At 38.8% G+C, this 26,515-nt stretch overlaps 2 protein-coding genes across 5 annotated transcripts in view; one reads left to right on the top strand and one right to left on the bottom strand.

Annotated features, from left to right (window-relative positions):
- Positions 1-1,198: 1,198 nt before the first annotated feature.
- LOC138000202 (nuclear factor of activated T-cells, cytoplasmic 2-like) lies at positions 1,199-20,800 on the top strand. Of its 4 annotated transcripts, none has more exons than XM_068846444.1 (12): positions 1,199-1,447; positions 3,758-3,820; positions 4,675-5,453; positions 5,726-5,806; positions 5,900-6,081; positions 6,218-6,414; positions 6,654-6,755; positions 6,862-6,897; positions 14,196-14,242; positions 16,009-16,366; positions 17,522-17,592; positions 18,394-20,800. In XM_068846444.1, exons 1-12 carry the CDS (start codon positions 1,360-1,362, stop codon positions 18,526-18,528), a joined length of 2,139 nt encoding a protein of 712 aa, XP_068702545.1. In that variant the 5' UTR covers positions 1,199-1,359; the 3' UTR covers positions 18,529-20,800. The 4 variants fall into 4 exon arrangements, with proteins under 4 accessions (XP_068702545.1, XP_068702547.1, XP_068702546.1 ...); XM_068846445.1 differs by lacking the exon at positions 1,199-1,447 and adding an exon at positions 2,799-3,007; XM_068846446.1 differs by lacking the exon at positions 17,522-17,592.
- Positions 20,801-23,293: 2,493 nt separating this feature from the next.
- LOC138001102 (uncharacterized) overlaps positions 23,294-26,515 on the bottom strand; it is an 8,469-nt gene continuing 5,247 nt past the window's right edge. Inside the window, exon 2 of the mRNA XM_068847766.1 lies at positions 23,294-23,370. Within this exon, the coding sequence (XP_068703867.1) occupies positions 23,294-23,370 (77 nt within the window). The remainder of the gene's footprint in view (positions 23,371-26,515) is intronic.

Raw genomic sequence — 26,515 nt, 5'->3', positions numbered from 1 at the left:
TACTGTTTTTAAGAAAAGGATCAGCCATTTACTGATTTATTATTTGTTTTTATTGCCAACATGACCGCTTTGAAATCCCCTGCTTGCATTTATTTTTGTGCATGGTCAATTTGAAGATCCAATGTGTTACTTTAGTTTATTTCAATTATTTATTTCGTGCAATATTTGGTATTCCAATTTGGTCAAAATCAAAATGTTGATTTTAAAGGAACCCAGTCTACAAACAACTACATACTTTTAGTCTAAATTTCAGTTTTGATTTTTTTTCGTTAATAGGTTACAAGTTTCTTTGACCCCTATGCAAACTATTTTTTATACACATCATGTTTGCAAACAGTTTATTTTGTCTTTTCACGGGCCCTGCAAACAATTTTTTTCAATATTTTCTATACCCACCCTCCAGAAAAATAATGGTCCGTCCTTTAGCCTCAAGTTTGTCACCGCAGTTTGCTTTCTATTTCTAATCAAGGTTCGTTGGCCAAAGACGAAAAGTATCTACAATTACTGTTAGTTCTTTGTTAAAAATTGATGAAGTATAAATTATGTTTCATTCATATTAAAAAAACACTGTAGCTTTTTTCCCGTAAAACGCGTGAAATTGACGTTTTGGCTGTGCTGGTCATGACAATGAAGGGTTAGACCTGGGGTCATCACAAGGCCTTTGAAAATTTATTTTGCGAGTATTTTAAACAAAACAATTGCATATATATTCGAGATATGAAGTATCCATTTACCATTTGACGATTTTTTTCCGCTCTTTTCTGTAGCTTTATTGACAATTTTTTGAATGCAAAATTAAAAGAAAATAATCCTTAGTTCGGAAACACACGCCATCATCTTGTGCAGAAATTTATTTGACATTCAGACTCAAGCTAGACTGATGAGAGAGCAAAAGAAGGCTACTAATTTTTTACCCAAAAATTAAGCTTTAAAAACAAAACAGACAATCTATCAATGACGTGCTTCAAAACCAGTTTAAGTGGATGGTCTAGAGTTTCGTGTTTAAATGATTACGTAAGATGTAATTGGCCAAAAATAGAAATCTTGCGCATGCTTTCTTGGGTGAAAATGTTTCTATCTGCGCCACTAACAGCAGGAATCCATTTTTGAAAAGCATCTGTCAAAAACAGACCAATCACGGGCTGACATGCGAGACGGGACTATAAAACCACCCGAAAAGGTGTCGTATATTGAATAAATTATCAAACCAGTTCTATGTGGACGTCCTTTGGCTAGAGCACGAAATCGAAACCGGTTAAACGAGTTTACTTGGAGGAGAATTTGTCCCTGTTCATCGCCTGCAACCAGTTTGAAAAAGGTCTATTTCAAGTTTGAAAGCTGTCTTTGGAGCGCCAGACCATGATTTGTGAGCAAACTTGGCCGCAGATGAAGCTGATGACCGGAGCGGACGAACTGTCTGCTCAAGCGAGGCTCATCAAATCTATGGGTAGGAATTTTCTTTTTCTAGCGCTGTAGGTCGAATTTTATGTAACTCTAACTCGCGCTCCACGTCAAAGGCTACACTGCTCTACTTTTCCACATAGATGAGCGGAATTTACGGGAAAATCGAATGATTAAACCTCGAATTGTTCTTGATTGTGAAGTCCCTCGTGAATGGCGAAATTTGCATGCGCCTGTCAGAGCTGACACGGATGATCGACCACAAGGGGATATGAATTGTTCCAGAAGCAAATCAGAAAGCGTTGCTATGCTGTAATACAATACTAACATTCAGTGAATGTCTCTGGGTAGTCAGGCCACATTGGAGGAACGAATAGCCTTCTTTTTGTCAAAAGATTACTGAAGGTTAACTGAAACTCAAGATGTACCGCCTTCCCTTGCCAATCTTGCCCAAGCGCGACTAATCTATAAATAGATTGAAACAGGAGGAACCGAAAAATAGAAGCCTTTTCTTTAGCAAGCCAAGCGCTCTTAGAGTCTCAGAAGACGACATTAGTTTTTCCATTGACCATGATTGATGTTGAGAAATAAATGGGATGTATTGCTCATATCTGCGTCTTTGTTTTTAGCTACAATTTTAAGTTTCAGGTTGAAGTTTTTCGAGGCCGCGCAAGTTTTGTGAAGTCTGTTCAATTGCAAAACTTCCTTAAAAGTTAACGCCGGACCGGGAGACATCAATCACTTTTTCAAAATCCTTTCGAAGGGCCAAAATACTTTACACCTCAGCGCAAAACTACCCATTGGTTTCAAAAACAAGTGACATTTCCCCAAAAACACCTGAGTGTAATTGACAAAGGACGTCACTTTCTTTGTTACAAAATTGGTCTCCTCTACCGATGGAACATGTGGACATTAGCTTTAGATTTTCATGCCTAAACCTTAAAACCCTGGTCAAAACAATCGGTTTGAGACTGTACCAGAACTAACACAAAAATAATATTACTTGAGATGTATCTTGTAACTCAATACTTTTAGAAGTTAGAAAATAAAAGGACGTAAAAACACCCTAAAATTGGACATTGATACATTGATCATCTTTGAATGAATGAATTTCAAAGATCTAAATCTAAAATAAAATCTTCATCAAAAACAAACTGAACCAATATTATCCTTCTTAAAGAAAAATACAGTTTCCCGATAACAATGTAAATTGTAATTGGCCCAGAGGAAACGAAAATAATCGAGATATTTATTTAAAGATGTTTAAAATTTTTATGGAAAGAGACTCTGGCATGGTGCCACTCATCAACAACTCCAAATATGGAAACATGATGATGTCATACCTTAAAACTACCAATAGGCGGAGCCAGAGTTGATTGATAACTCCCTGTATGCTGCGCGAGCTTCAGTATCGAGAAAGAAGGCGTAGTGGAGGTTTGTCGTTTTTGTCCAAGAAAACTCAGCGATTTTCCTCCCGTATGTGCGTTTTTTCTTGTGCTATCGAACCGTGAATAACGCAGGATAGTGATTTATGTCCTAGTTTCACAACTTGGCTTTTAGTCGACGCTAGTTATGGAATTTACAGTGACGAATCCCTTCGAAACAGGTAACAAAGCTGGTATGCGATTGGATTTATACCGCCAAATTTACATTCTCGTTTTTCACAGCGGAATCCCTAGAATAAACAGACATATTCACAGTCTTCATAGTGTAGCAAAAAAATTAACGGTGCGTTTTATCGGATCATGTTGGTAAACATCTTTGGTTTGAGCGGTAAAACGTATTGCGATATAATAAATCACATGGTTGGCAACGCGTGAAAAGCGTAGCCTCATGCATATTTATTTTTAATATCGTTTTGTGTGTGTTCACCCGTTTGTATTTCACTCTTGTCATAAAAGGTGTCAAACTCTTTTTGTCTGAACACGCTCATCGCAAGTGCCGTCTGTTTGTTATCGCGAGTTTTCACATCATTTCCGCTAGTGTTTCCCTCTTGATTTTAATCCTAGCGATGAATGTTGAGCAATTTTTCATCACAGCTGCGGATTCTATTCCATTAAAAGTGTAGGACGAAGACACAGCTATACACCTATACACAGTGGTTTGCCGTTAAAATATTTCGATCTGTTTTTTGGTGTTGTGTAAATGGTGTAGTTATCGAAGCGTGCAACAAGATCTGCGACGCCGCCAACCATTAAAGTTCGGTAGTCAAAAAGAAAAAAGGATTCGTATGGCTGGTTTTGGCTGAAAAGACGATTGTTCGAGCTATCTTAAAAATTTTGTTTTTTCGAGAGTCAACTCTGAACTTTGTACCGAAAGATAATGAGATTTCGTCATCTGTTTTTCTTTTATGCAGATCATTTTTCCCCTGTAACCCATGATAAGGAAATGACCCTGTTTAACCCTTCTCCTTCAGATGGTAAGTTTTAGTTAGTCGACATTCCCATTGTTGCATAATCAAGGATTTTATGTTCTTAGTTTCTAAAAACACCAGTATGTGGAAACTAATTGATGTTTAGATGAATGACTTTTTTAAGTGCTGGGGCTTTCCCAGCTGTTGTCTCACACGCAGTTGTGCAGAGGAGTCTTGGCAACCTATTATGAAAATTGTTTTGCACTATTCCCTCGTTCCATCCTGTACAGTTTAGGTAATTGTATATCATGGAATGTTTTTTGTGTGTCCAATTTTGTAAGTTGATTCCAAAGCATAATTCGTAATTCATTTCTCTTGAGACAATAAGCCTTATGCATTATTATGTAATATGCTCAAAATTCACCACTAAGCCTATTTTGTACAAAATTATTCACATCATTATTTTTGGCATGTAATACTATGTGCATGTGGGTTTGCTTTGCAAGTTTGCTCCTTTAGGATTTAGCTCATGTTAAAATTTACAAGTGTGATTCAGGCTTGGTGGTAAAATTAGCTAGTCAGATGTCAAGGATATTGAGCAGCTGGTTAAATTCCTTTTGCACTTTCTCTATCCTTCTGAGGTCATTGGGTATAAATTATTATGGAACATCTTTCGAGGTACACGATAAAAATAGAGATATTTGACTGACATCGCCTTGGTTTCTGCTAAATTCTGTAGTCAGCTGCTTTATAGTTCCTCTCAGTCTTTTCTAGGAGATTTGTAATTGATATTCTACTATTCAAGAAGGTAGAAGCTTTTTTTAATAATACAGAATTTCAATTTAGGATGCATCTCACAAAGTGGGTTTGAGGTCAAGTGGCACTCGGTGAAACTTATGTTTCTTGTCTGTGTGTTGTAGATTTGGTTCCAACAATAGGGGAGATTCCAGATTTTTCAATGGACATGACTTTTCTGGAAACACCTGTGGTTGAAGTTCCTTCACTTGGATTTCCCAACCTGGAAGAACCATGTCAGTCCCCTTTTGACTCTGATGTATCAGACAGCTGTCCAGCATCACCCTCTCCAGTGTCCTCTCCTTCCCCACACAGCTCCTCATCATCTTCAGAGTCTGGTATTGAAGATGGAAGTGATATGGAAGAAGCAAATACTTCTTTTACCGATGTACCTGTTGATAGTGTAATAGTGAAAAGGGAAGATCCACCTTCACCTTTGGATTCTTTGAACCAAGCCTGTGAGAATGGAAATGGAGGTAAAAGAAGGCGTAGGAGCTGTAGGAAAACGTCCCGTGTCAGCAGTGTTTTGGAAGAACTTAACAAGCTACTAGTTGAGACCAGCATGTCTGCAACATCAACCTCCATTGATCAATGTATAACTCTTCCATTGCAATCACAGCCTATCGCGACCACCAGCCTCGACCTGATGGCTGGTATTCAAACAACTGTGACAGCATCAGCTTCTCTTAGCTGCCCAGTGTCTGTCCAAGCTAGTAATCAAACTAATGCCTTGGTTGAAAGCATTCCCATTTCTGCATCAAACCAACTTGTAGCAACTGACCCTCCTGCCAAAATGAGTACATCTCCTCCAGTGGCTTCTCAGTCGAAAACAAGGAGTAAGCAAACAAAGAATGCAAGCAAGCTTGATGAACCAAAACTTGTAATCATCGAAGAACCAGAAGAGGTAAATAATATTGCATGTAAGAATGTACCTAAAACTGAGATAGTGCTGGTCCACAAACCCCCTTAGGGATCACCCTCAAGGGAGCATCTTTAATTTACCCTGGGGATGAGATTGTACTGCCCTCTTACCTGTCCCCAAGGTTTTGTTTTTTTTTATTACCTAGTTTTCTCTTTCCCGTTTCCTTAGGTGAGTGTAGTTTATTGGCGGATGTTAAACATTTCTTTGTTCTTCCTAGAGAAGTCATTCATGGCATTAATCTTCTTTTGTTGTAGAATTATAGAGCTAGATATGAAAGTGAAGGTTGTCGAGGTCCTATCCATGGATCACAAGAGAATACTTTTCCAACTGTGAAGGTAACATTTCAAGCCTTCCAGTGTTCCTTTTTGTTTTAAACCAGAAAGTGCTGTTGAAACATTGGGTTAATGTCTAGTCTGTCTCATTGTTAGGTCACTGGCTATAATGATGCCATTTGGATCACTGTTCACTTGACTACCAGTGGTGGTGTTGCGCATTATCATTCCATTCATGGACCTGGTTCAACCAAGGTGCCTTGTAAAGAGACTACTCTTGAGGGAGGAGTGCCAGCTGTTCAAGTAATGGTTGGACCAGATTCAAGCATGACTGCTGTGTAAGTATTGCAATAATAATATTGGTTAGTTCCTCTTTGTTCTAAGTTACTGCTGCATCACTATTTCAGTGAATGGCATGCGTACAATGATGGTAATAATTAATTTATTAATAGATGTGCCATTTTCAATCTCTAGACTTGATTCCTTGAGCATTCGCAGACTGCGAAACTGGGAAGGCGATAGGGAATTGAGAAAACGGGGAATTGATCCAAGGACTTGGAAGAAGGAACGGAAGGAAGCAAGGTTGTTGTTTCAAGCTGAAATCCCTGAACAAAATGGTCGCCCTGCAACAAAGCTGATATGCAAATCTAAAGTCTTCCAGTGCAGCTCATGTGAGTAATTTTAAAGGTATACTTCATATGATACATGTATATCACTTGTAGGTGACCTTTTGGTTTTCAGTGTACCATTAATGGATGCATCCAAAGTACTCTAACCTACTACTGGTGTTAAGAAATATCTGTGTACCATCGGTCTTTGAAGGCTTGTCTTCAGTAATATGTCATGCATGAAGTGGAAGGGTATTATACAGTAAATATTACTATTGCTTTTTGTTTTGTTTCTTTTATAGCGGGTCCTCCTGGGAATCCAGAGATCTGGTGGGCCAGCATAAGCGAGGGTTCTGCTGAAGGCGGTGATGAACTGGGTCTTATTGGAAAAAAATTTCAATCCGGTAAGCCCTTACTATGTTCATTGTTAAAAAATCTTTTGTTTATCTTATGGTGTTCTTCTTCCCCAACCTGTGGATGGTAAAACAGACCTTCTTTGTCTATTTTCAGGTTTCAAAGTTCGATTTTTCTCGGCCAAGACATCAGGTATGAAGTCTGTCTCTTTTTCCCTACAAAAGATGAGTGTCATTCACAAGAGTGTAAGCAAGGTGCTGCTTTTTATCTATGGGTGCTGTTTGGCTTTCACTTGCATCTTGAAAACAGAGCCATGTGACTGACTGACAGCCTGCCAAAGAGAAATGACATGCTCCTTGCTTTAATTCCTGTGACTCATGGTTATCGAACTACAATGCCAAGTCACATTAAAAACTAAAACTGTGGATAGTAAAGTTAAGTTTGTTGATAAAATGTTTCATTTTTTTAATTTTACAAATGGCTTGTTTCATGTGAAAGGTTGTGGCCAAAGATTGGAAACTGAAAAAAAGACTGCATTGTGCTTTGATATACCAAATGATTTATTTATTGTTGCTTTAAACTGGCATGCCTGTTTAACAGGGTGTAGACAAACAAAAGAAAAAAAAGAACTCTTTCTTTCACATTTGGCTGTTTGCATTTTTAAGATCATCACACAGTGTTTTCTTTCAAATTGGCCAATTATTGGAAGGTCGGGATTCATTACAGAAAGCAAAATTCACTTGAAATTTGGCTGTGTTTGATCTCCATGGAATTCTTCTAGTAAGTATTAAAGTTGGAGTATTTGGGTTTGGTTGGGTGGGAAAATCTTGGGTTGCCTTGGGGTAAAGTGTGCAGTCTTGGTCAGTGCATAAATGAAAAATGTTGATTGCCGCTTTCATGGTGCTCTTGTTTTGTTTACACTTACTATTCAAGGAATGAGCCATCAACCCCGAATCAGAGAATTATGTTGCTACAAAAGGTTGATTATTTTCACATGTACTCCTTCATGACAAGTCAACAACTATTTTTGGTTTGTATCTATAGTGTGCTTTTCACTTTGTCAGAGATATAGGAGAATGCCGCTTTCAGTGTTTGAAATTTAATTTTCTAACTCTAAATTTCATTCAATACTGCTGCCTAATTTTCCAGTTTGAGCTCCCAACGCTAAAAGTTAGTTGGCTGAGTCATTTTTGTCAAGATCCCAGAATTGATTAATTAACCCATTCATATTGAATTGAAGGATAAAAGAAAAAGGAAACAAATGTGACCTCTCATGGGACAATGCACACTAATGCTTTTCCGTTGAACGGGTAAATACCAACACTTGTCAACACTTTACCAACGGGTTACCAGCACCTTCAAGGCTTTCGCCAACACTTTCAACGCTTCAACACATCCATTGGTTCTTATAAAGTTTTACAATGGGTTGTCAATTTTTACGCCTCTTACTTTCAAGCAGCTTTTTCAATGCTTTCAGCGCAGAGTGCAAAGTCTAGCTAACCAACGGATCTCCCTATGCTTTCTTCTCATGGGGAGTTTGCAATTTATTATTCACGATTTGAGTCGAGACAATATCGAACAACAGCTGAGTTTATCTGGGGACAAAGTTGCATACCAAGGTTCAAATCGAAGCTCTAATTATTTTCTTAAAAAAGGATTCGTTTCCTGTAGTAGTCACAGATTAAACTGGCTTGGTGAACATTGGGCTCTTTTAGACTCCCAACACTATCAGAAAATTTTAATTCACATTCACAATGAAAGCCGTTGATACTTTTGTCAGTCAGAAGTGCCATGGATTTATAACCCACTGATTAACTTTGAAGCTGGAACACGCTAACATTGATCTTGTGAGCTTTTCAAAGATGGGAGATTGTTAAAAGTTATGTAAAAAGTACTCAGACCACATGTACCAACGAATTCTATCAGTGAACGTGTTCGCTTAGAATGAACAAATAAATGAAATTTGCATATGCGCAACATGGATGCAGAAAAATGTAACAAAATGGTTCAGACTTTTTCGATTTCCAGTTAAAATGTATCGATTTTTCCAAAAAAATAAAACAAGATTACATAAGGTAATGTCCTCCTTTTCTATACTTGTGTGCTATAGTTGCGCAGAACCTCCTAAGTTAGCAGCGACATGTTAATGCTTCGGAAAATGCAAATTCAACTAGAATTAAACAAAACATACTGATGAATATGTTTCAGTTGAGGCATTATTTAGATTTAGGACAGAAGGTGCAAAGAAGGCCAGTAATTTGTCTCTGTGAAGTAATAATAAAAGTAGCGTTCTTTTGTTTTAATCGCAGCAGACAAATAGCATTGCTGGTAATCAGATGACTTGTGTTACGTTGAAATTATTTGTTTCATCTTGCGCACTATCCTTTTTAATTTCTCACATTGTCACGTTTTGTGTACATTCCGTTGTTACTGGCAAAATTATCACTTTTTCCGACTTATAAATTCAACTCTTTGTACATTAATCAACTGAAGATGACAGAAGTTTCTGTCGAAACATGTCTTGTAATTTCAAAAGTTGTCGTTTTCTTCAAAATTAATGTTTTCTATGATGAAATGATTGTTTACTCTCAACACCTCCAATGGCTTGAGTGAACTTTTTAAACAGGTTTCTTCCAACATTAATTTTTTCCCTGCGGCTTGGCACAATTTTTTCCAACGGCTATTCTCAACACCTCCAGTGGGCCAGTGAAAATAATAATTTAATGCTAACAGGTTTTCCAACACTTGCAACGGTGAGCTAACGGGTATAACAGCGGTTCACCTACACTTTGCCAACACTTTGCCAATGCTTTAAGCTGTTCAGTGGAAAAGTGTTAGTGTATGTCTTCCTGTGAAAGGTCACAAATATAATTCTGAAGTTGCATGAAGTGCAACTGATTTTTTTAAAAGCGGGATAGATGTTTTGAGGTGACTCAAGCAGGATTTGAACTAACCTCGTAATTCAGAGCCATTTCTCATAATCATCCCAGAGACAAATTGAGAATTTTTCAGTCTTCTTTTTATGCTTCTTCATCTTGAAAACATCATGGTAGTATTGTATTTCTTTCATTTGCTGTATAACCAGATTTAGGATACCCAGTTTTGTTAGGAAGCAAAAGATCAGCACCTTGGAAGTGTTAATTTCTTTGTGACTTTGTGGAATTTTTTTTCCTGAAAAAAAAAAAAAGGGAAAGATCTGTGCGTAAATCAAATTGGGTAAAAATGGTACTTCAATTCTGATTGTTTTGTGTCCTGGAACAAAAATAGGCACACTGAAGGGTGGGTTACAAAATAGTAAGCTGCATCATTTTCACCGAGGCATTCACAGTGTCTCCCAGCTACATGTTTTATTTTGTTGGAACAAGGTAGCTGTTTCTATGTCAAGGAGATTTCATAGAGATCAGATGCAGAAGGCATGCCAGTTTGTATTTGGTGATGAGCTTTGCATAACCAAGAAGCAATAAATCCTTCACAACCCAGTGTTGTGTGGCAGTCAATTTAATTGGATATGAAGGTTCAGACTCATGAAAAGTGCTGTGGCTGTCTTGTTTTCTTCATAGGCACCTATGTGTAATAAAAAAAATTGAAATTAAGAGTTGTCTCTTTTGTCTTTCCTTGGTTCTGCAAAGTTATGTCATCTGGGGTTATTAAACACAGTGTAGTTTGCAATGAACTGTTGGGTTGGGTTTTAAGGTTTTAATGCTGATTGCAGTTGTTGCGCTTCCAGAGTTGACATTGTATTGACCACAATGGACATTGCTCACATAATTGCTTTTTTACCGGTGGAGGCTGTATATTTACAGGTGCTCGGTGTCCTCTATCTGTAAATTCACTTTGAAGTAAAAGTAATTCTGGTTTGGTCTTTGATTTAAGAGGCCAAAAGTTTTAATCATTTCAAAATCCTCTCCTCTTAGCTTTTGCTCCTCTTATTTTTACCCTGAATAAAGTTTTGACTGGTGAATGTGCAGAATGAGATAATGTTGATGCGAAAGATAGTTTTCCAAGTTTTCAAGAACTGTCATTCCTTTTTGAGAACATTTGTGGTTGTAATGCTGAGATATCCAAAAGAAAAATCCAGATTAGGTGTCTTTAAAGTATGACATGTTCTTCGACCATTTTATACAGTGGTCTCTCTTGTATGCTACAGAATATGGTAGAAAATTTTATTTTCTTCATCAGACAAAGTTCACCAGCCTTCTCTCGCACAGATCGGTAAGACTGTTGTTCATCAGGCCAGCGTCAGGTCACTCACTTCCCGCTGAGTGAAATAAAAAGTCGTAAGGCACTTATATTTAGAAAAAATATTTGTTAATGCCTGTTTCAACTGGCACAATTCACTGTATTTTTTATTACGCAGTTTAGATTCCTGAGATAACATAACTTTAGCCTGAACTACATGAACTTGTATCAATGTCCTGAGAAACAGTTTTTGGTATTTTCAAGATATAACACACTACAATTCAAAATTCTTCTCAGAAGGTCCTTTGCACAAACAAAGAGGTCGGTTTCTAAAGAAAGTGACGCTTTGTCAACCCTTCATTGGAGCAAATTCATGAAGGGCTTTAAGAATAGGCAAGAAAGAGCTAATGCTTAAAAGCTTAGCTCACAAATCTTAAGGTAGTTAACCAATTTGACAAAAGCAAATTCTAGTCCTTCATACAGTTGGACATTGATTATCAGGACTGGATCATCTGGACATTGCAATTTTAATGTAGGAAATGTTTGCAACATGTAATAAGGTAAACTAGAAGTTTGAGTTCACATTATTTTAATAGAGTTTCTGTTTCTGAGTGTTCCTTTTTCCCCCTTCGTTAATACAAAATATAAAAATAAGTGGGGTGAAATGTAATCAAAAGGGGGGTTTACATTTTACAGTAAACAAGAAAGTATTATTCTCTTCCTCCACCCCCCCAACCCCCCCAAGATGGACACTTGCATAATATATTTTACTCCATCTAACGCCAGATGATTTTACTTGCCAGTGTGGGCCCACTGCACATGAAAGGGTGAACAGGTCCACTCAAAAACTGTTTCCCCACTAAAAAGTTCTTCTTGGGGATAAATATTTTAGTTGTGCTGATTGAGTTGTCACTTTTTTTCTTTTCATGGAAAACATTCAAGAAATTACCAATTTCCCCTCAAATTGTTGTTGGGAATTTTCTGTTGCATGTGTATTGCATGAATTCTTGATGCTGTCATTTGTTTAGGGATTTTTTTCAAAGTAATGCAGGTTATTCAGAGTCAGTCTTTGTGTGTAGGGTGTTTTAATACATCAACATTATTACGGTATTACCAAAAAGGGTAAATTTGAATTTCATTTAATCAAAAATTGCCATTTGTGATCTATTTGCTTAACTTTAGTGTTCATGTTTTGCAATATTTTAGTTCATGATTGTGTTCACATTGTGCTTTTCCCAGAGAAAATGCTTAGATTTTAAAGTTCTTTTTTGATTGGCTACTTAATCTTGCTAAGTAAATAGTTCACTTTTAAGTTAAAACAGATGTGATTTGTTTCTGGGGAAAACAAAAAAAAAATCAGATAGAAATTACAACATGCAAGTAGTTTCTGCTAGTCTCTTTCTTACATTATTGTTGGCTTAAAAAAAGTTAAGCTGTAATACATTTTGACTCAAGGCTTAAAGGAAGAACAACAGTCTTACCGTTTTGATTTGTTTTTCTCCAGCTATCATAATAGCATTGGGTAAACAAACCCAATTTTTCTCTTGCCTTACCTTTGCATATAGGACACTTTGTCAAGCTTTCAGTATAGAATTTTAAGTGTCATTTTTGGGTCCAATTTGTTATGGTCTTCAAAGAAAACTGACAAAATTTTTGATATGTGAGAAGTGCTTGGTGAACATTGTTTGATTAAAGCAATGTGTGAGCAATTATTATTGTGGAATCCTGTCGACAACTAACACTTCGTTACAGTGGAAGACAATTGCGCATGAATTTTATCTTCACAGTTGCACAGTGAGACAAGTTTTGTCTTTTTACTTTTTATTCGGTTTTTCATGTTGGAAAGAGCTTAGTCTATGGTGAGGTGAACTACTGGCTGTTCAAAGGAAGTGTTTTTGAAATCCCGGTACTTTGAGATGATCCATTTCGAGTTGTATCTGTCTTGATATCTTTTTGGCAATGGTCATTGCTGACCATGATTTTCTATCCCTGAAATGAAGTGTGTTAAAAAAAAAATCAGGGCATTTTCTCTTAGAGTCCTGTGCTTCCTTTGATTTAAAAATTGTTGGGATACTTTTGGAAAACATCATCTCACCAAAGACTGCTAAATTTTGTTTTGTTTTTCTGTTTTGATTGTTTGAATCATGAGTGTCTTTCAATAGACTCTTATCCCGATCGGCCCGGGAATCTTGAGAAGCTCTCATGGTTTAAATCTTTTCATTGTTTTCTGTGAAGTTGTCTTTTGGAGCTCACATTTCATGTGCTGAAGAAAGATAATGCACACTGCATGCAATTGGCTTAATGCTCCATTAGCTCAACATGGAAGACATAATTTGCAAACTTTGTAGTAGATAAGAAACCAACCAGGCCTTGGTGACCTTTGTCACAATCTTGTGCAAAAATTCAGCTCGAATTGGTCCGGAATGAGTGTGGGGAAGGGGGGAAAAGCAGAGATTTAAAAATTAGTCATTGGCCTCTATCTTTTAATATTACATGACACTTTCGTAGCCCTGTTGTTGGTTTTTTTATCGTCCACAAAGTTTTGATTTTTTGTGAGGGACTGGGATTGGTTTTTTGGGCTGTGATCCTATCACTGAGCCTTGCAAAGGGATGGCAGCTTACTCTCCAAGGCATATTACATGCTCTGAATATACCGCTTCCTCGGTGTGGAAGTTACAAATATTGATTAACCCTACCACGTAACCCTTGTGTGTATGCCTTAGAGGTTAAACTAAAGTTTGAGTTCTTTGTTAATTTTGTGTTTGTGATAAAAGTGAAATTCATTTGGTGCTCCTATAAAAATTAAGAAGTCTCATTTGTGGAAAGGAAATTATCAAAGAATTAAACATAATAGTGCTTTTGAAATTGACTCTTTTAATATTCTTGGATCAAGACTACCCTCCTATTTAAAATTCACTTCTTTGTAACATTTCTACTTGTTCTCATCATTTTGTAAGGTAATCTTTTGAGTGATGAAAATTGTTATTAATACATATTATAATGAAGCATTATTATTGGTTTTTTCTGCAAAGTAATGAATTTTTTTGGTTTACTCTTACAGCAATCTTCTGCCATCCCTTTTGTGGCTTTTGGGTCAGTTGCTGCAGCAGGCAGACATGTGAGATTCCATAGGTCTTTTACCTCTTTGTGTGGCTGCCTGATGTAGTCTGACCTTTATGTCCCTGGAACTGGGGTGGGGGGTTGGTTGGGAGGTCTGTGCTGAATGGAATATATCAGTACCCATTTGTGTTGCAGCTGAAAACCATTTATAGGAGCTTTTTTTAAGTGGGCATCTAATTTTTCCTCACCAGAAACTTGGGAGAGCTTTGCTGAGGTTGACAAGAGTAAGTCACATCAGGTATGATATGATTGAAACCATTTTTTTGGATGGACTTTGCTTGTTAGCCAGTAGAACACAAAAGTGTTGCTTTCCAAACTTTTAGCGTTCTGGCCCATACAGGGTGTTGTGACCAATACAGTCACTGAATTTTTCTCTTTTACAACACAAATAGCCAGAGTGGTAGCAAATTTGTGACTAGTTTTTGCCTTTGCTCTTTTGAAATAAAAGGGTCAGCAGTTTCCATTTTGCTGCTACATTTGCTAAAATAAAGAAGTGAGAATTATTGTTTCTCACGGTTAATTTTCGTTCAGTTTGAAGATATGGGGCACAGTGGTAGCATAACTTAGCTGCAATGTTACATGCACAATGCCATTCCCTTGACCATTCGGGGTTTTCAGGGTCTTCTTTACAGACAAGTAACTGAAATAAAAGGGTCAGCAGTTTCCATTTTGCTGCTACATTTGCTAAAATAAAGAAGTGAGAATTATTGTTTCTCACGGTTAATTTTCGTTCAGTTTGAAGATATGGGGCACAGTGGTAGCATAACTTAGCTGCAATGTTACATGCACAATGCCATTCCCTTGACCATTCGGGGTTTTCAGGGTCTTCTTTACAGACAAGTAACTGAAATAAAAGGGTCAGCAGTTTCCATTTTGCTGCTACATTTGCTAAAATAAAGAAGTGAGAATTATTGTTTCTCACGGTTAATTTTCGTTCAGTTTGAAGATATGGGGCACAGTGGTAGCATATTTTAGCTGCAATGTTACATGCACAATGCCATTCCCTTGACCATTCGGGGTTTTCAGGGTCTTCTTTACAGACAAGTAACTGAAATAAAAGGGTCAGCAGTTTCCATTTTGCTGCTACATTTGCTAAAATAAAGAATTGAGAATTATTGTTTCTCACCGTTAATTTTCATTCAGTTTGAAGATATGGGGCACAGTGGTAGCATAACTTAGCTGCAATGTTACATGCACAATGCCATTCCCTTGACCATTCGGGGTTTTCAGGGGCTTCTTTACAGACAAGTAACTGAAATAAAAGGGTCAGCAGTTTCCATTTTGCTGCTACATTTGCTAAAATAAAGAATTGAGAATTATTGTTTCTCACGGTTAATTTTCGTTCAGTTTGAAGATATGGGGCACAGTGGTAGCATAACTTAGCTGCAATGTTACATGCACAATGTCATTCCCCTGACCATTCGGGGTTTTCTGGGTCTTCTTTACAGACAAGTATTGTGGGCCCATATTTTGTTTTGTTAAATCAAGCAGTTAAAAATCTCCACTAATCCATTGACTCCTGGGAGTGAGACCTAAATGTACTTTACTCTGTCTAACGCCAGACGATTTTACTCGTCAATGGGGAACCCCTGGGAGTCAATGGGTTAAACTGTTGGCAATACAAACAGTGTAATGACTTTGCGACTAAAATTTGCGAAATTTTTGTACTCAAAATTGCTAATGTATTTTTAAAAATGCAACTATGCGCATTTGATCATAAGTAAATGGAATTTGCGCACTACAAGTATTATTTAAACTATTATTATTATTATTATTCATTTTTTCTTCTTCTTGATTTTAATCTTTGTGTTCCTTGTATTTTCTCGATTAACTCTCCTCTTTATGAAATACTGTGGTAAAGAATTATTGTTGTGATTTTGATTGCCTGGCCCTTGAAACTTGTATTCTTTTGAAAAGAAGTAATTTTGTCTTGACTTGAGATTGTTGATAAATACCATAGTTTATAGATAAACCAGAAATGCACAGTTATTTGTTTTTTTGCAGGGTGCAGCAGTGGTCCTCACTCCTGCATATTGTGACACTCAAATCTCCTCTCCCGTCACTGTCAATGTGGAGGTTATGTTTGGAAATGGCAGAGATGCAAAATCTAGTGAACCTATTGAATTCACTTACAAACCTAACCCAAAATTGGAAGTCGAAGAAGTTGAAATGCTTTCCAGTCTGCCCGTTTCAACTGAACGATTCCTGCCATTGGAAATTTTTAACTCCGTTGGTGATATTGTCATGAATGGTTCACCTTGTCAGCAAGTACTGCAACCTCCAGCACCTGAACCAGCTCCAGTACCAACCCCAGCGCCAGCTGCTTTGCCAGTTGCCTTACCACCGGTGAATGATGAGCAAGGTAAGCTGCATGTATTCCTTGGTCATATTTTGTACTAGAAGTGTGGGCTTATTGCATGGTTCAGTGTAAATGTCCACAAACTGAAGTTTTTTTGAGTACTTTTCTTAGGAATACTGCTGGAGATTTTGGACAGTGAACCTCTTAACCTTTGGTTTGGTTGAATTCCATAGGTGGAAAGATGTAATTTGGCTGGTTAAACTATTAGCTAGCTGCCAGCTACCAGCAATATTCTGGTGTTGCCGTCTTTAAAGCGTCTGTTACACTAGGCAATTTTTTGTACAACTTGTCTTGCAATTTTTCTGCGACACAAGTTGCATTAAAAATTGGCCGTTGTAACATACCTTGCCACAGACATTCCATGCAGCATTTTTGTTACTGCCACCGTTGCAAGAAGTAGAAATCACTTCTTCCTTGGGCAACATGTCTCGCAATGCTGCAACATATTTTTCAATCACTGGGGGTAGTGTAACATCTGTTCTGCAACTTGTGTGGCACCAGCAAATGAAACTATTCCTTTAACCTCGTGTGATCATTGCAAATGAGACAAGTTGCAAGAAATGCCGCCAAGTGTAACCACTGAGAACTACTTTGCAACAAAATTGCGAGACAAGTTGCAGGAAAAGTTGCCTTTTTCTCAAGGGGAGTCCCAAGTCAAAATTAGTTAATGCACCAGCATAGAACTGTGGGTGTCATTAATGGTAATTGTGTTATTTCTTACAAGGTCCCTGTGATTAATATGAAATAAATAAATAAATAACTTTATTGGCTTACACAAATTACTGGTGAGCCCAGTACATGTAGTTTACATTGTGGGCTGAGAAGAAGATAGCAAATTATAGTATAAATAACTATAACATAAGTGATACAAGCTTACAGTGCAACGTGTCTTACTGTGGCCACCCAACAAACTTTCACATTTGACAATTATGGGGAAATATACATCAATTCAACAACCCATGCAAGGGTGTTCAACTTACAGCTGTGTGAACTTTTCAAGGAGGCGTGACTGTCAATCAATTCAAACATCCTGTTTGGTGGACAATTTGTAAAAAAATTTGTTAGGTGGCAACTGCAAGGTGCTGTAGTACAATTTTTTTTTGCTTGTTATGTTATTATTTTCTGTTTGTGTTCTTATGTTGAATGTCTGTTTGGCAGACTGGCAATCCTTGTGTGTTTTGCTTGGCGAGCTGTATCAGAAAGGAGAACTGTCTTCACAACATGTAAAGGTCGTTATCGCTTCGCTTGTACATGTACATTGTAAAGTAATGGCCTACACATAACTCTTTAGTTAGCTCAGAATCCTTATGCCACTATCTCCAACAGTTTTGTTTATCTTTATCCACCCAAACCTAAGTCTTATTACCTTGCATCTTGATCTGTATTATTGCCATTGTCTTTGGTTGCATCAATGTCCTTTTTAAAGTGTGTGGACTCTAAATTTAAAGTTCAAATACCAATGAACGGTTTCTTCTGTTTTCTCTGCTGCTAATCACAGTTGAAGGGGTTAATTGGTTGCATTTGGCTTTGTGATTGGATGCATTTTGAGGGTTTCTTAACAGGCCGCCAACTGTTGTGGCAAAGTAATTTGGTTGCAATATATTGGAAAGAGGTTCACAGAGGTTTCAGTCCTGTTCATTTCCTCTTTTTGCACAGTTGGCCAAATCATGGGAACCATTTTTCCTGTCTTTCAATTTGTTCTGAAGATATTTGATATATCAAGACACCCCAGTTACTGTTATTTTCAATCCTGGCTGCCGAGTTGCCAAGTATTTTTGTTCTATGGGGCTTTAGTCTAAGACGTATGCCACTCTTTCTGGGGAAAATGCAACTTTGTTTCACAACCAGAGTATTTGAGTAACCAGCTGAGACAACGATAGTTCATTATTTTTGCGTCAGTTGTTTTCTTCAAACCTTGCTATCGTTTTTTACATTGTTTGGTTTACCACAGGAATACTGTTACACAGCTGTTCCCCATGTAACGTTTTGTTTTTGTAAGTTTTTAATAAACCTTTGTTTCTTCATTCCAGGATTTGTGCAACTACATCAAGAGAAGGGATACTTTACTGCTTCAAGCTTTTCGTTCTTCACGAACTGCTAGCACCACAGAGCAACTTCAAGCAAACTTTAAACAGTATCTGTCAGGAATGCTTTGTAATTTGTAGATTATATTGAGTGTATATAAGTAATAATTTAAATATATCATTGTAGACATATATTATTATTTTGTTTTATATAAATCAGGAGTGTTTTTTCTCTATCCTTTCAGCCATCAAATGGCTAAAAAAATTGTAGAATAATGACTGCATAGTCTTATTTTATGTTTTTTTCTTGGATTAAGAGAAATCACTTGAGAATGGAAGAGAATATGTACTAGATACAATTATGGTATTTTTGTTATCCAGAAGTCAAAATTGACATGCACAGACAGAATGTAGCTGATACTATTTCAGCTGATTTCTGAACTTTTAGTTGTATTTCCAGTCCTGTTATGTACATGTGGTTAGGAAGTGTCTTGGAGATACAATGTAACTTGTTACTCGAACACCAAATATTGTTTGTAATGTTTTAAGATTTGGTGGTGAAAATGACAGTAGCCGTTTTCGCTTGTTGCCTGATCTAAACTTGACACGCGTTTTGTGACAGGAGAACTTTCTCCTTCAAGAAGTAGCTTTTATTTCCTTTTTTTTTTATATTTACATATTAAGCAATTTCTATTCGGTTATGTTTTTTTTCTGATTCTTTGTCAAGGCAACAATGATTCAGGTTTTTTTTTCAAGATTTAACGCTGGTTCCAGAGCTGGGGTATTTTGGAGTCTAAAAATTTCCTTATTTCAATGTAACGTAGCTCGTGCATTTTCCCGCGTGTGCAGCCTCGATCTTGTTTTTGACAATATTTAGGCATAAAATTGGCATCCTAACATCCCCAGCTTTGTTCCAAGGATAATAATTGCAAGTTACACGTTTTTAAGGACATGCATGTGCTTCTGATCAATTTTTGCGGTAACTGTTAGAGTGTTTTCACTCACGTGATCAATAACCTTGTTTTTCTACCGAAACAAAAGAAAACGTTTGCATGTCAATAGAGCTCAATCCCCGGAGAATTTGTTGGAGATACCAACATGGCTGCCGTGACGTGACGTGACGTGAAAACACTCTATAGTTGGAGCTATATGTAACCGGTTCGAGTTCTTCCATGCTGGCTATCCCCCCTTCCCTCCTCAAGAAACAAAACAACTGCCTACGGGTTAGGGTGGAAGATGCGTTTTTTCCCCTAAAAATGACTCCTCAGCTTGGTGGTTTCAAATCAGGACCCAGTTCCTCAAAACACTAATCCGCGATTAAGTGCCATCTTGGGTGTGAATTTTGTAAATCAAAAAAGGTTTAATATAATTTGACGAAAGGAAAACAAAGGTCTACATTAAAATTGAAGGCTAAACATTGATGAAATTCTTTTTTGAAATGCCAAATAAACTGCAACTGAAATTTCCAGTACTTAATCCAGGATTAACTCAATCGGGCTTTGAAGAACTGGGTCCAGGTTACATTGTACAGTCCATTTAGACGTTTACTAACCCTGCTTCCTTTTCAGGTTACCGTAATGGCTTGTGAAATCACTGAATGTTTTGTTGGTATGTGCAGCTGTTAGCCTTTTAACAGGCGAAATGGTTTTGTCAAAGACATAAATAGACATTATGAAAAAAGCGAAAACATTAACAGAAGCCAAAGTTCTTTTTGCTGCTTTTCACATTTCACGTGTGAAAGTCGAGCTAACACAAAAGTGCCGGGAAAAAATTCCGATCGCCGTCCAGCGTGTGTTTTGGTGGGGGCGGGGGGTTTGCTATTCATAGCGATTCGTATCGAAGTATTACGAAAGACAAGAATTGCGGAGTAAACTCCTCTGCCAGTTGTGAACCATCGTTTTTCTTTAGAACTGAAGTGAGGTTTAGTTAGTCCCACGGTTAACTGTAAATATCCTTGCTAGCAGAGGTCTGCTGCATCTTGAGCCTGTCTCTGTTATGTTTGCGGACCGTGAAGTCACCGAGGCACCTTCTGTCGAGCCAGAACCCCGTTTCTCGAAAGTTTCGATATCTTTTCGTGCTCGAAAAGGCTCTTCCGAAACTGCCATCCCCTTGTTTTGATAGGCTGGTATTTGAACATGTTTTTAAGGCAACAAAAAGCAAAACGGTGGTGAAGTTTTATGGCTAAAAAGGTCTCCGGAGATTTTTAAAAGAAGCTGAAGAAATTGACACCCGAAAGGGACCCGAACCGTTTCGGGACTTTCGAGAAACGGGCCCGAGGCCCGAGGTTTTTCTGCTCTCGGGCTTCAGATGTCAAGAAACACAAGGCCTTTGATAGCAGGGAAACCGAAAAAGGTAATTCGACGTTAAATTATGTAGCAATGTTTTGTTAGCAAAATAAACTTGGCAGAGTTAATGTGTTGTTTCGTTTCTGTTATTTTTTCTTTTGCCGAATATTCTGGGCTTTTGTGCTTTATTCTTGGGCCAACTTTCTACTGGCGCATGCTTGACATTTCAGATCGCCAACATAGGGGTCAATCCACGAACACTATCTTCGAAAATTCATTCCAAGTGGCCCAAATCAAAGATCTTGTAAACTCGAACTTTAGGATTTAGCTCCAGCTCTTTTGTCAAAATTTTCCAACCAACATGAACGATATCTTACGGGCGGAGAGAAATAACTAAGCGGAGCTGGAAAAAGGGGTTTTCAGTCCTCTTGTCAGCGCTTTGTTTTCCTTTTTTGCTCCATTCCTTCTAAGCCCTGGGTTCGCACGACCAGACCTAAATATTCGAGGATAGCGAGTGAAGTTTTTCCGGAATATTGTCCGAAAATTTGAGACCGCTTGCTGGTTTCTCTATATTGAAAATTCCGATTAGGGGTGACTATTGAACGATGACAAGTTCCTGTTCGTTATTCGACTATTATTCTAAGTCTTTCCTATTAGCCCCTACTTTCCGAAGAAAATCTGTTTTCTTTCCTATCTTTTGTCCAAGGCTGGTGCTAAATGTGCACCCACAAACTGCGGGATTTTCCCCTCCGGCCCGATCAAACTCGGTCAAATACTAAAGCATTTTATCTTGACTTTTTGTCTTCACTTTGGTCATCAGTTGACTGTTGGAGAAGTTCCATATCCTTTGCTCTTTCGCTTTCGGGATATTCACTTTAATCGCCGATATTGGAAAAAAAAAAGGATTTTTTTGTTACAGGAAAACGTTTAGTTTAGCCTGGTTTCCATATCATCGTCCGGATCGCCTGAACATTATCTGAAACCACTAGGGCGATCGGATCCGGATCGAGGTCTTCTCAGTCGCTCGGGTCGTTAGCGATCGCCTCGGTTGTTTCCATATAATCGTCCCGATCGCCTGTGAACATTATTTGAAACGACTGGGGCGATCGGGACGATCATATGGAAACCCTATGGAAACCAGGCTTACATGTAAGTAGCTCTCCAAAGTCAGCCCTGAACTTGAGGCATCATCTCGAGGCTCTGGGGAATAAATATAAGAATTTGTACGAGTTTATTCCCCAGAGCTTTGAGACGATGTCTTTTGTTTAGGACTGAATTTTAATATATCGAAAGTGGGCTATTACCGTGGATCACGCCAGAGATACGGCGTGAAATATCGCGGCGCAGTTGCTTATTTAAACTTCACGCTCTTAATCCCACAACAGCGGGACGCATACAGAAGACAAAGAAACAGGTTTTACTTCACCTAAAGTGTCTATACGGCCTCCAGGGATTTTATGGTTTTGGCATCTCTACAAAGAGTAGATCATGAATGCTCCCAAAATAATTGTTCGATTCCGCCACGTTTTGATCCCGATCAAGCTTTAAAGTTCGCTCTTTGGCCACGCCCAATCAAGTTGACCGGGAGACAACGGAAAGAGACTTGTTTCTAGAATCGACTGTGACGTCATGTCTACGCTCGGTACAGAGAGTTTTTTTATCGCGCGCGGTGAACGGAAAATTCTTCGCTTCGCTTCGGCGGCCGAAGGCCAACGACACGAGCGGCGAAGCGCCGATAGAGACATGACCGACACCGGAAACTGCGCAAGAAAAACCTCTGGCACCCAGGGTATGTCATGTAAGGAACCGCGCGTCAAATTTAATTTTTTTTTTTGGAGGATCATTTTTGCTTTCTTCCTTTGGAAATTTATATGCCTGATGCAGAGAAGGGCATGGCATTACATAAAATTCCATTTTATGGCGACCATCGAAGTGAAGCGAGGGACAGATGGACGAAATGGGCGGACTTCGTGAAGTTAAAGCGCGACAAGTGGACACCAAACTGATTAATTACGTTATTGCTAATAGATCATGACCAACTGTATGGAAAGTAGCAACATCATTCCAATATTTAAAAAAGCTGAAGAGACTAATAAAACTTGCTATCACCCAGTGTCCATCATCTCCGCTCTCCCTAAGGCCCCGTCCACAAGTACGTACCCAGATATTTTTGAATCCGCAACTTTTTCTTTCCGGATTAAAAGATATCCACTCTGAAAAAGCGTGTTCAAAAAGTTCCGAATTCGCCCGCGGATTCGCCGGATACGTGTGGACGAGAGGCGAAATCCGGAAAGAAAAAGTTGCGGATTCAGTCAAGATCCGGATACGTGTGGACGGGGGCCAACGATTTACGAGAAGGTAGTCGCAGATCAAGTATACTCCGCATTAGCTCCAAGTCTCTCGCCCAACTTCTCTGGTTATCTTAAGGGGCACTCCCTCATTACTGAGGGAGAGAAGAGCTCTGGGGAACCCTGAAACAAACTGTCTTCTCATTGGTTTTCGGGAAGAACAATCAAACGCGTCTCTAATTGGTTCATTCATGTTAGCACGAGGAGTGAGCAGGCGCCGTAAGGTTCAAATAGTCAATTTTTGGCCATAGGAACCCTACGGCGCATGTTCTCCTACATAGAGTTTCCCAGAGCCTTGTGTCGATCCAAGGCTCTGGTGACGAGAATGGGGGCACTCTTGTCGTACTTCACTGTTGAAAATAGCAGAAGATTGGAGGTTAAGTCTTGACAACCGTGCGGCTATTGCTACGCTTGCAGTTGACCTCAGTAAAGAGTTTGACTCTGTGTGTCATGCCAGCAGCCCATGACTAGGAGCGAACAACTTCCATGCTAAGCCTATGTCACGGCATTTTTACATTTTTTTGCTTGCAAATCTCAGAGCTTATGGCTTTACAGATCAAGCATTGGAGTTTTATGAGAAATTACTTGCAGGGGAGGAGGCAGAGGGTCAAATTGGATGGCGTCTACTCTCACTGGATAACAGTGAAGGTTGGGGTCCCACAGGGGTCTCTGTTAGGCCCTTCACTTTTCAACATCTATATTAATGATTTGAATCTTTAAGTTACAAACAAATTTTCACGTCTATATGCAGATGACGCTACTGAATATGCATCAGACGTTTCCCCTCCTTCTAGAATACATTATGAACGCTGATCTCCATTTGTTATCAACATGGTTTCGGCAAAACTATCTAGAGATCAATGCATCTAAGACAGTACATCGATTTCGATGTTTACTGAGCCGAGCATTGCACGTTTTTAAGTGCGCAGTTAGTCCAGCCTTAGATCTACACTAGCGGTTGCACCTTTCGGAAAGTTCATTTGTCGAAGTGTCACTATGGGTGGGCTCATGTGCTTTGTTGTATTCCTTCAAGCGCTTCTACTCCACTGCTTGCTTACAAATTTCTAGTTTCTAAAGAAACTGTGGTGCTGCGTCGGTGGGAGAGTGAAACAGGAAAATTTGGTTTTATCACACGTTGATTAAGATCGAGAGAATCTGCGGTTTCGAGCGTTAGCCCTTCGTCAGAGCGAATAGAGGAATTGTGGGTGTTGTTGGTTTTTGTGCGGGTGTGGAGGAGCATTGCCATTGGTGGAAATATGGTAACATGAATTTGTGAATAAATGAATGAAATGAGAGGCGTTCATTCATTCCGTGAGGACAGAGTGTGCCTAGTTGAAAGATGAATTTTTATTCCAGATTCTTGCGGCTTTCTGTGTTCTCGTGGTGTGAGGATAGGCCGCAAATTGTCATGTTGTGGTGGGAATGATTACGAAGACTAAAATTCCGCGCAACCTGTTTTGACGCATCTGCCTGTTTAGATCGTTGGACTACACCAAGCCAGACTTTCCCATCCATTGCCATCCTCTCCCATGCATCAGTGACATCTATCTGAGCTACCTTCATGTCCCTCTTTAGTACGTATTTATACCCAATGTTAATCAATAATATTGTAATTAAGGCAAGAGAGAGAACAAATAAATTGTTGTTGTCAGTTGTTGTTGTTGTTGAACTTGGAACTAAGAGATATTGCCAAATTGTAATCAGAATGAAGGACTCAAGTGCCTCAAACGTCTCCCTATCGTTGGTTTTCGCTCACGTGATTAACAGCCATGTTGTTCAACGAAAACAAGAGAAAACGTTTGCATAATAATAAAGTTAAATTCCCGGAGGATTTGGTCGGGGCTCCAACATGGCCGCCGTTTATTTTTTTAGGGGCTCCAACATGGCGGCCGTGACGTCATGTGAAAACCGAGAATATTTTCGAATGGAACTTGCAAAGAAAAAAGGTCTCAACATTCACTTAGCACACGGAATTTTCTCTGAATTTTAGCATAACGGTTAGCATCATAAGTTTTGAAGGAGTCCCATCATTTCGGTTGGTGCGAACCAACCTGATTTTACGTTTCTGTCGGTGCCAATAGGACCTTGGCAGAGCTCCACAGTTTGAAAACTCAATATTTTAACGATAAACGCAATTTCATTTGATTGGTCGGTGTATTTAAAGGCCCACATTCACCCTACAGGCATTGTTTGCCGTGGAACAATTTTCACATATGAAAATCCCGCCAAAGTTGAAATTCATCCAATTTTGAGATCGCTGTGATAAGCCATGCGAACGTCGATAACAAAACGCCTGTCGGTTGAAAGTTGTCCGTAGTCACATGGTCACCCCGATGTTCTTCTTTATCATATCGACGTAGCACCGTAGATCCCAACCTACTTTCACAGGCACACGGGAGAGGGAAGTGTTTTACTTAGTCCCATTCCCGTATTATGACATTTATGTCCTCTATTTGTCATAACGCTTTGCGAACAGGAAAGAAATCGAGGAGGAAACCTCAAAATCGGAAAGCAAGGAGCTGGCAAATTCGTGACTGCTTGGGACGTACTGTATATCTTAGGCGTCGTTTGCGTTCACACTTGGTCCCCGAGCACCGTACTCGGGTACGGTGCCTGATGGGCACCAATGTGAACACGACTTTTTGTAAGTACCGTGCGGATAACTGGTCTTGGTGCTGGCGTACGGGTACAAGTCTACACACGATTTCTGTCGAGTGCCCAAGAACTTTACCCTACAAACCCCTGTTCATAGCATTATTTTACCCACAAATCCCTGCTCTTCAGAAGGTTAAAGGTGGATGAAAGAGCAAGCTAATGATTTTAACCTCCTGAGGACTTAGGGGGTAGGGGTTCAGAACAACACGCATGGCTAAGTCCAGTCCGATTCTACTTCGTTTCAAAGGTAAAAACTGCCTCCTGAACTGGACTAGCCCCTTGAATTTGACGAGTGTCCCTTCCACAGATAAATTCTGTGAAGGTGCATAAACTGCTGTAAATCTTGGCAGAAAAGCGTTCAAAAATGGCTTTATCTTCCACAGTTTATCCCTATTACGATCAGCAGGGTCTGGTGCATTGTCATTGTCATTAAAATGCAGAAATCGCAAAATGTGAAGGCAGCGATCTCTTGACATGGTGTTTGGAAAAATGGGTATTTGGATGACAGATTTCTTAGACCAGTAAGACCAGAAACCCATAAGGGTTGAAACGTGTAACGGCCCCTTGTGTTCTGGGAAACAAGCTTCTGAATATTCAATTTGCTAAGTACCATATTTGGAACAACAAGAGCGAGGGGTTTCCAAATATGGTACTTAGCAGTGAAACATTCAACCAATCAGTTCGCACTGAATATTCGGAAGCTGTGAACGCGCGTTACACGTTTCAACCCTTATGGGTTTCTGGTAAGACTTAATACTGTTTTTTCTTACTAAACCCATATTTAAAGTGAGACCAAGCCGTGCCTTTAGTTCTGGGATAGTGAAATCGTGCAGATGTCCT

The sequence above is a fragment of the Montipora foliosa genome, chromosome 4 (genome assembly GCF_036669935.1).
Source record: "Montipora foliosa isolate CH-2021 chromosome 4, ASM3666993v2, whole genome shotgun sequence".
Classification (NCBI taxonomy): Eukaryota; Metazoa; Cnidaria; class Anthozoa; order Scleractinia; family Acroporidae; genus Montipora; species Montipora foliosa.
Note: the sequence above shows the minus strand (reverse complement) of the source record. Positions and strands in the feature narration are given on the sequence as shown.

What these genes read in the sequence shown, in the direction of transcription:
- LOC138000202 (XM_068846444.1), top strand. Translation starts at nt 1,360, where the DNA reads ATGATTTGTGAGCAAACTTGGCCGCAGATGAAGCTGATGACCGGAGCG. An exon ending in TCATCGAAGAACCAGAAGAG is followed by an intron (nt 5,454 to 5,725) that starts GTAAATAATATT and finishes CTTTTGTTGTAG; the next exon opens with AATTATAGAGCTAGATATGA. An exon ending in TTTCTCGGCCAAGACATCAG is followed by an intron (nt 6,898 to 14,195) that starts GTATGAAGTCTG and finishes TTTCCTCACCAG; the next exon opens with AAACTTGGGAGAGCTTTGCT.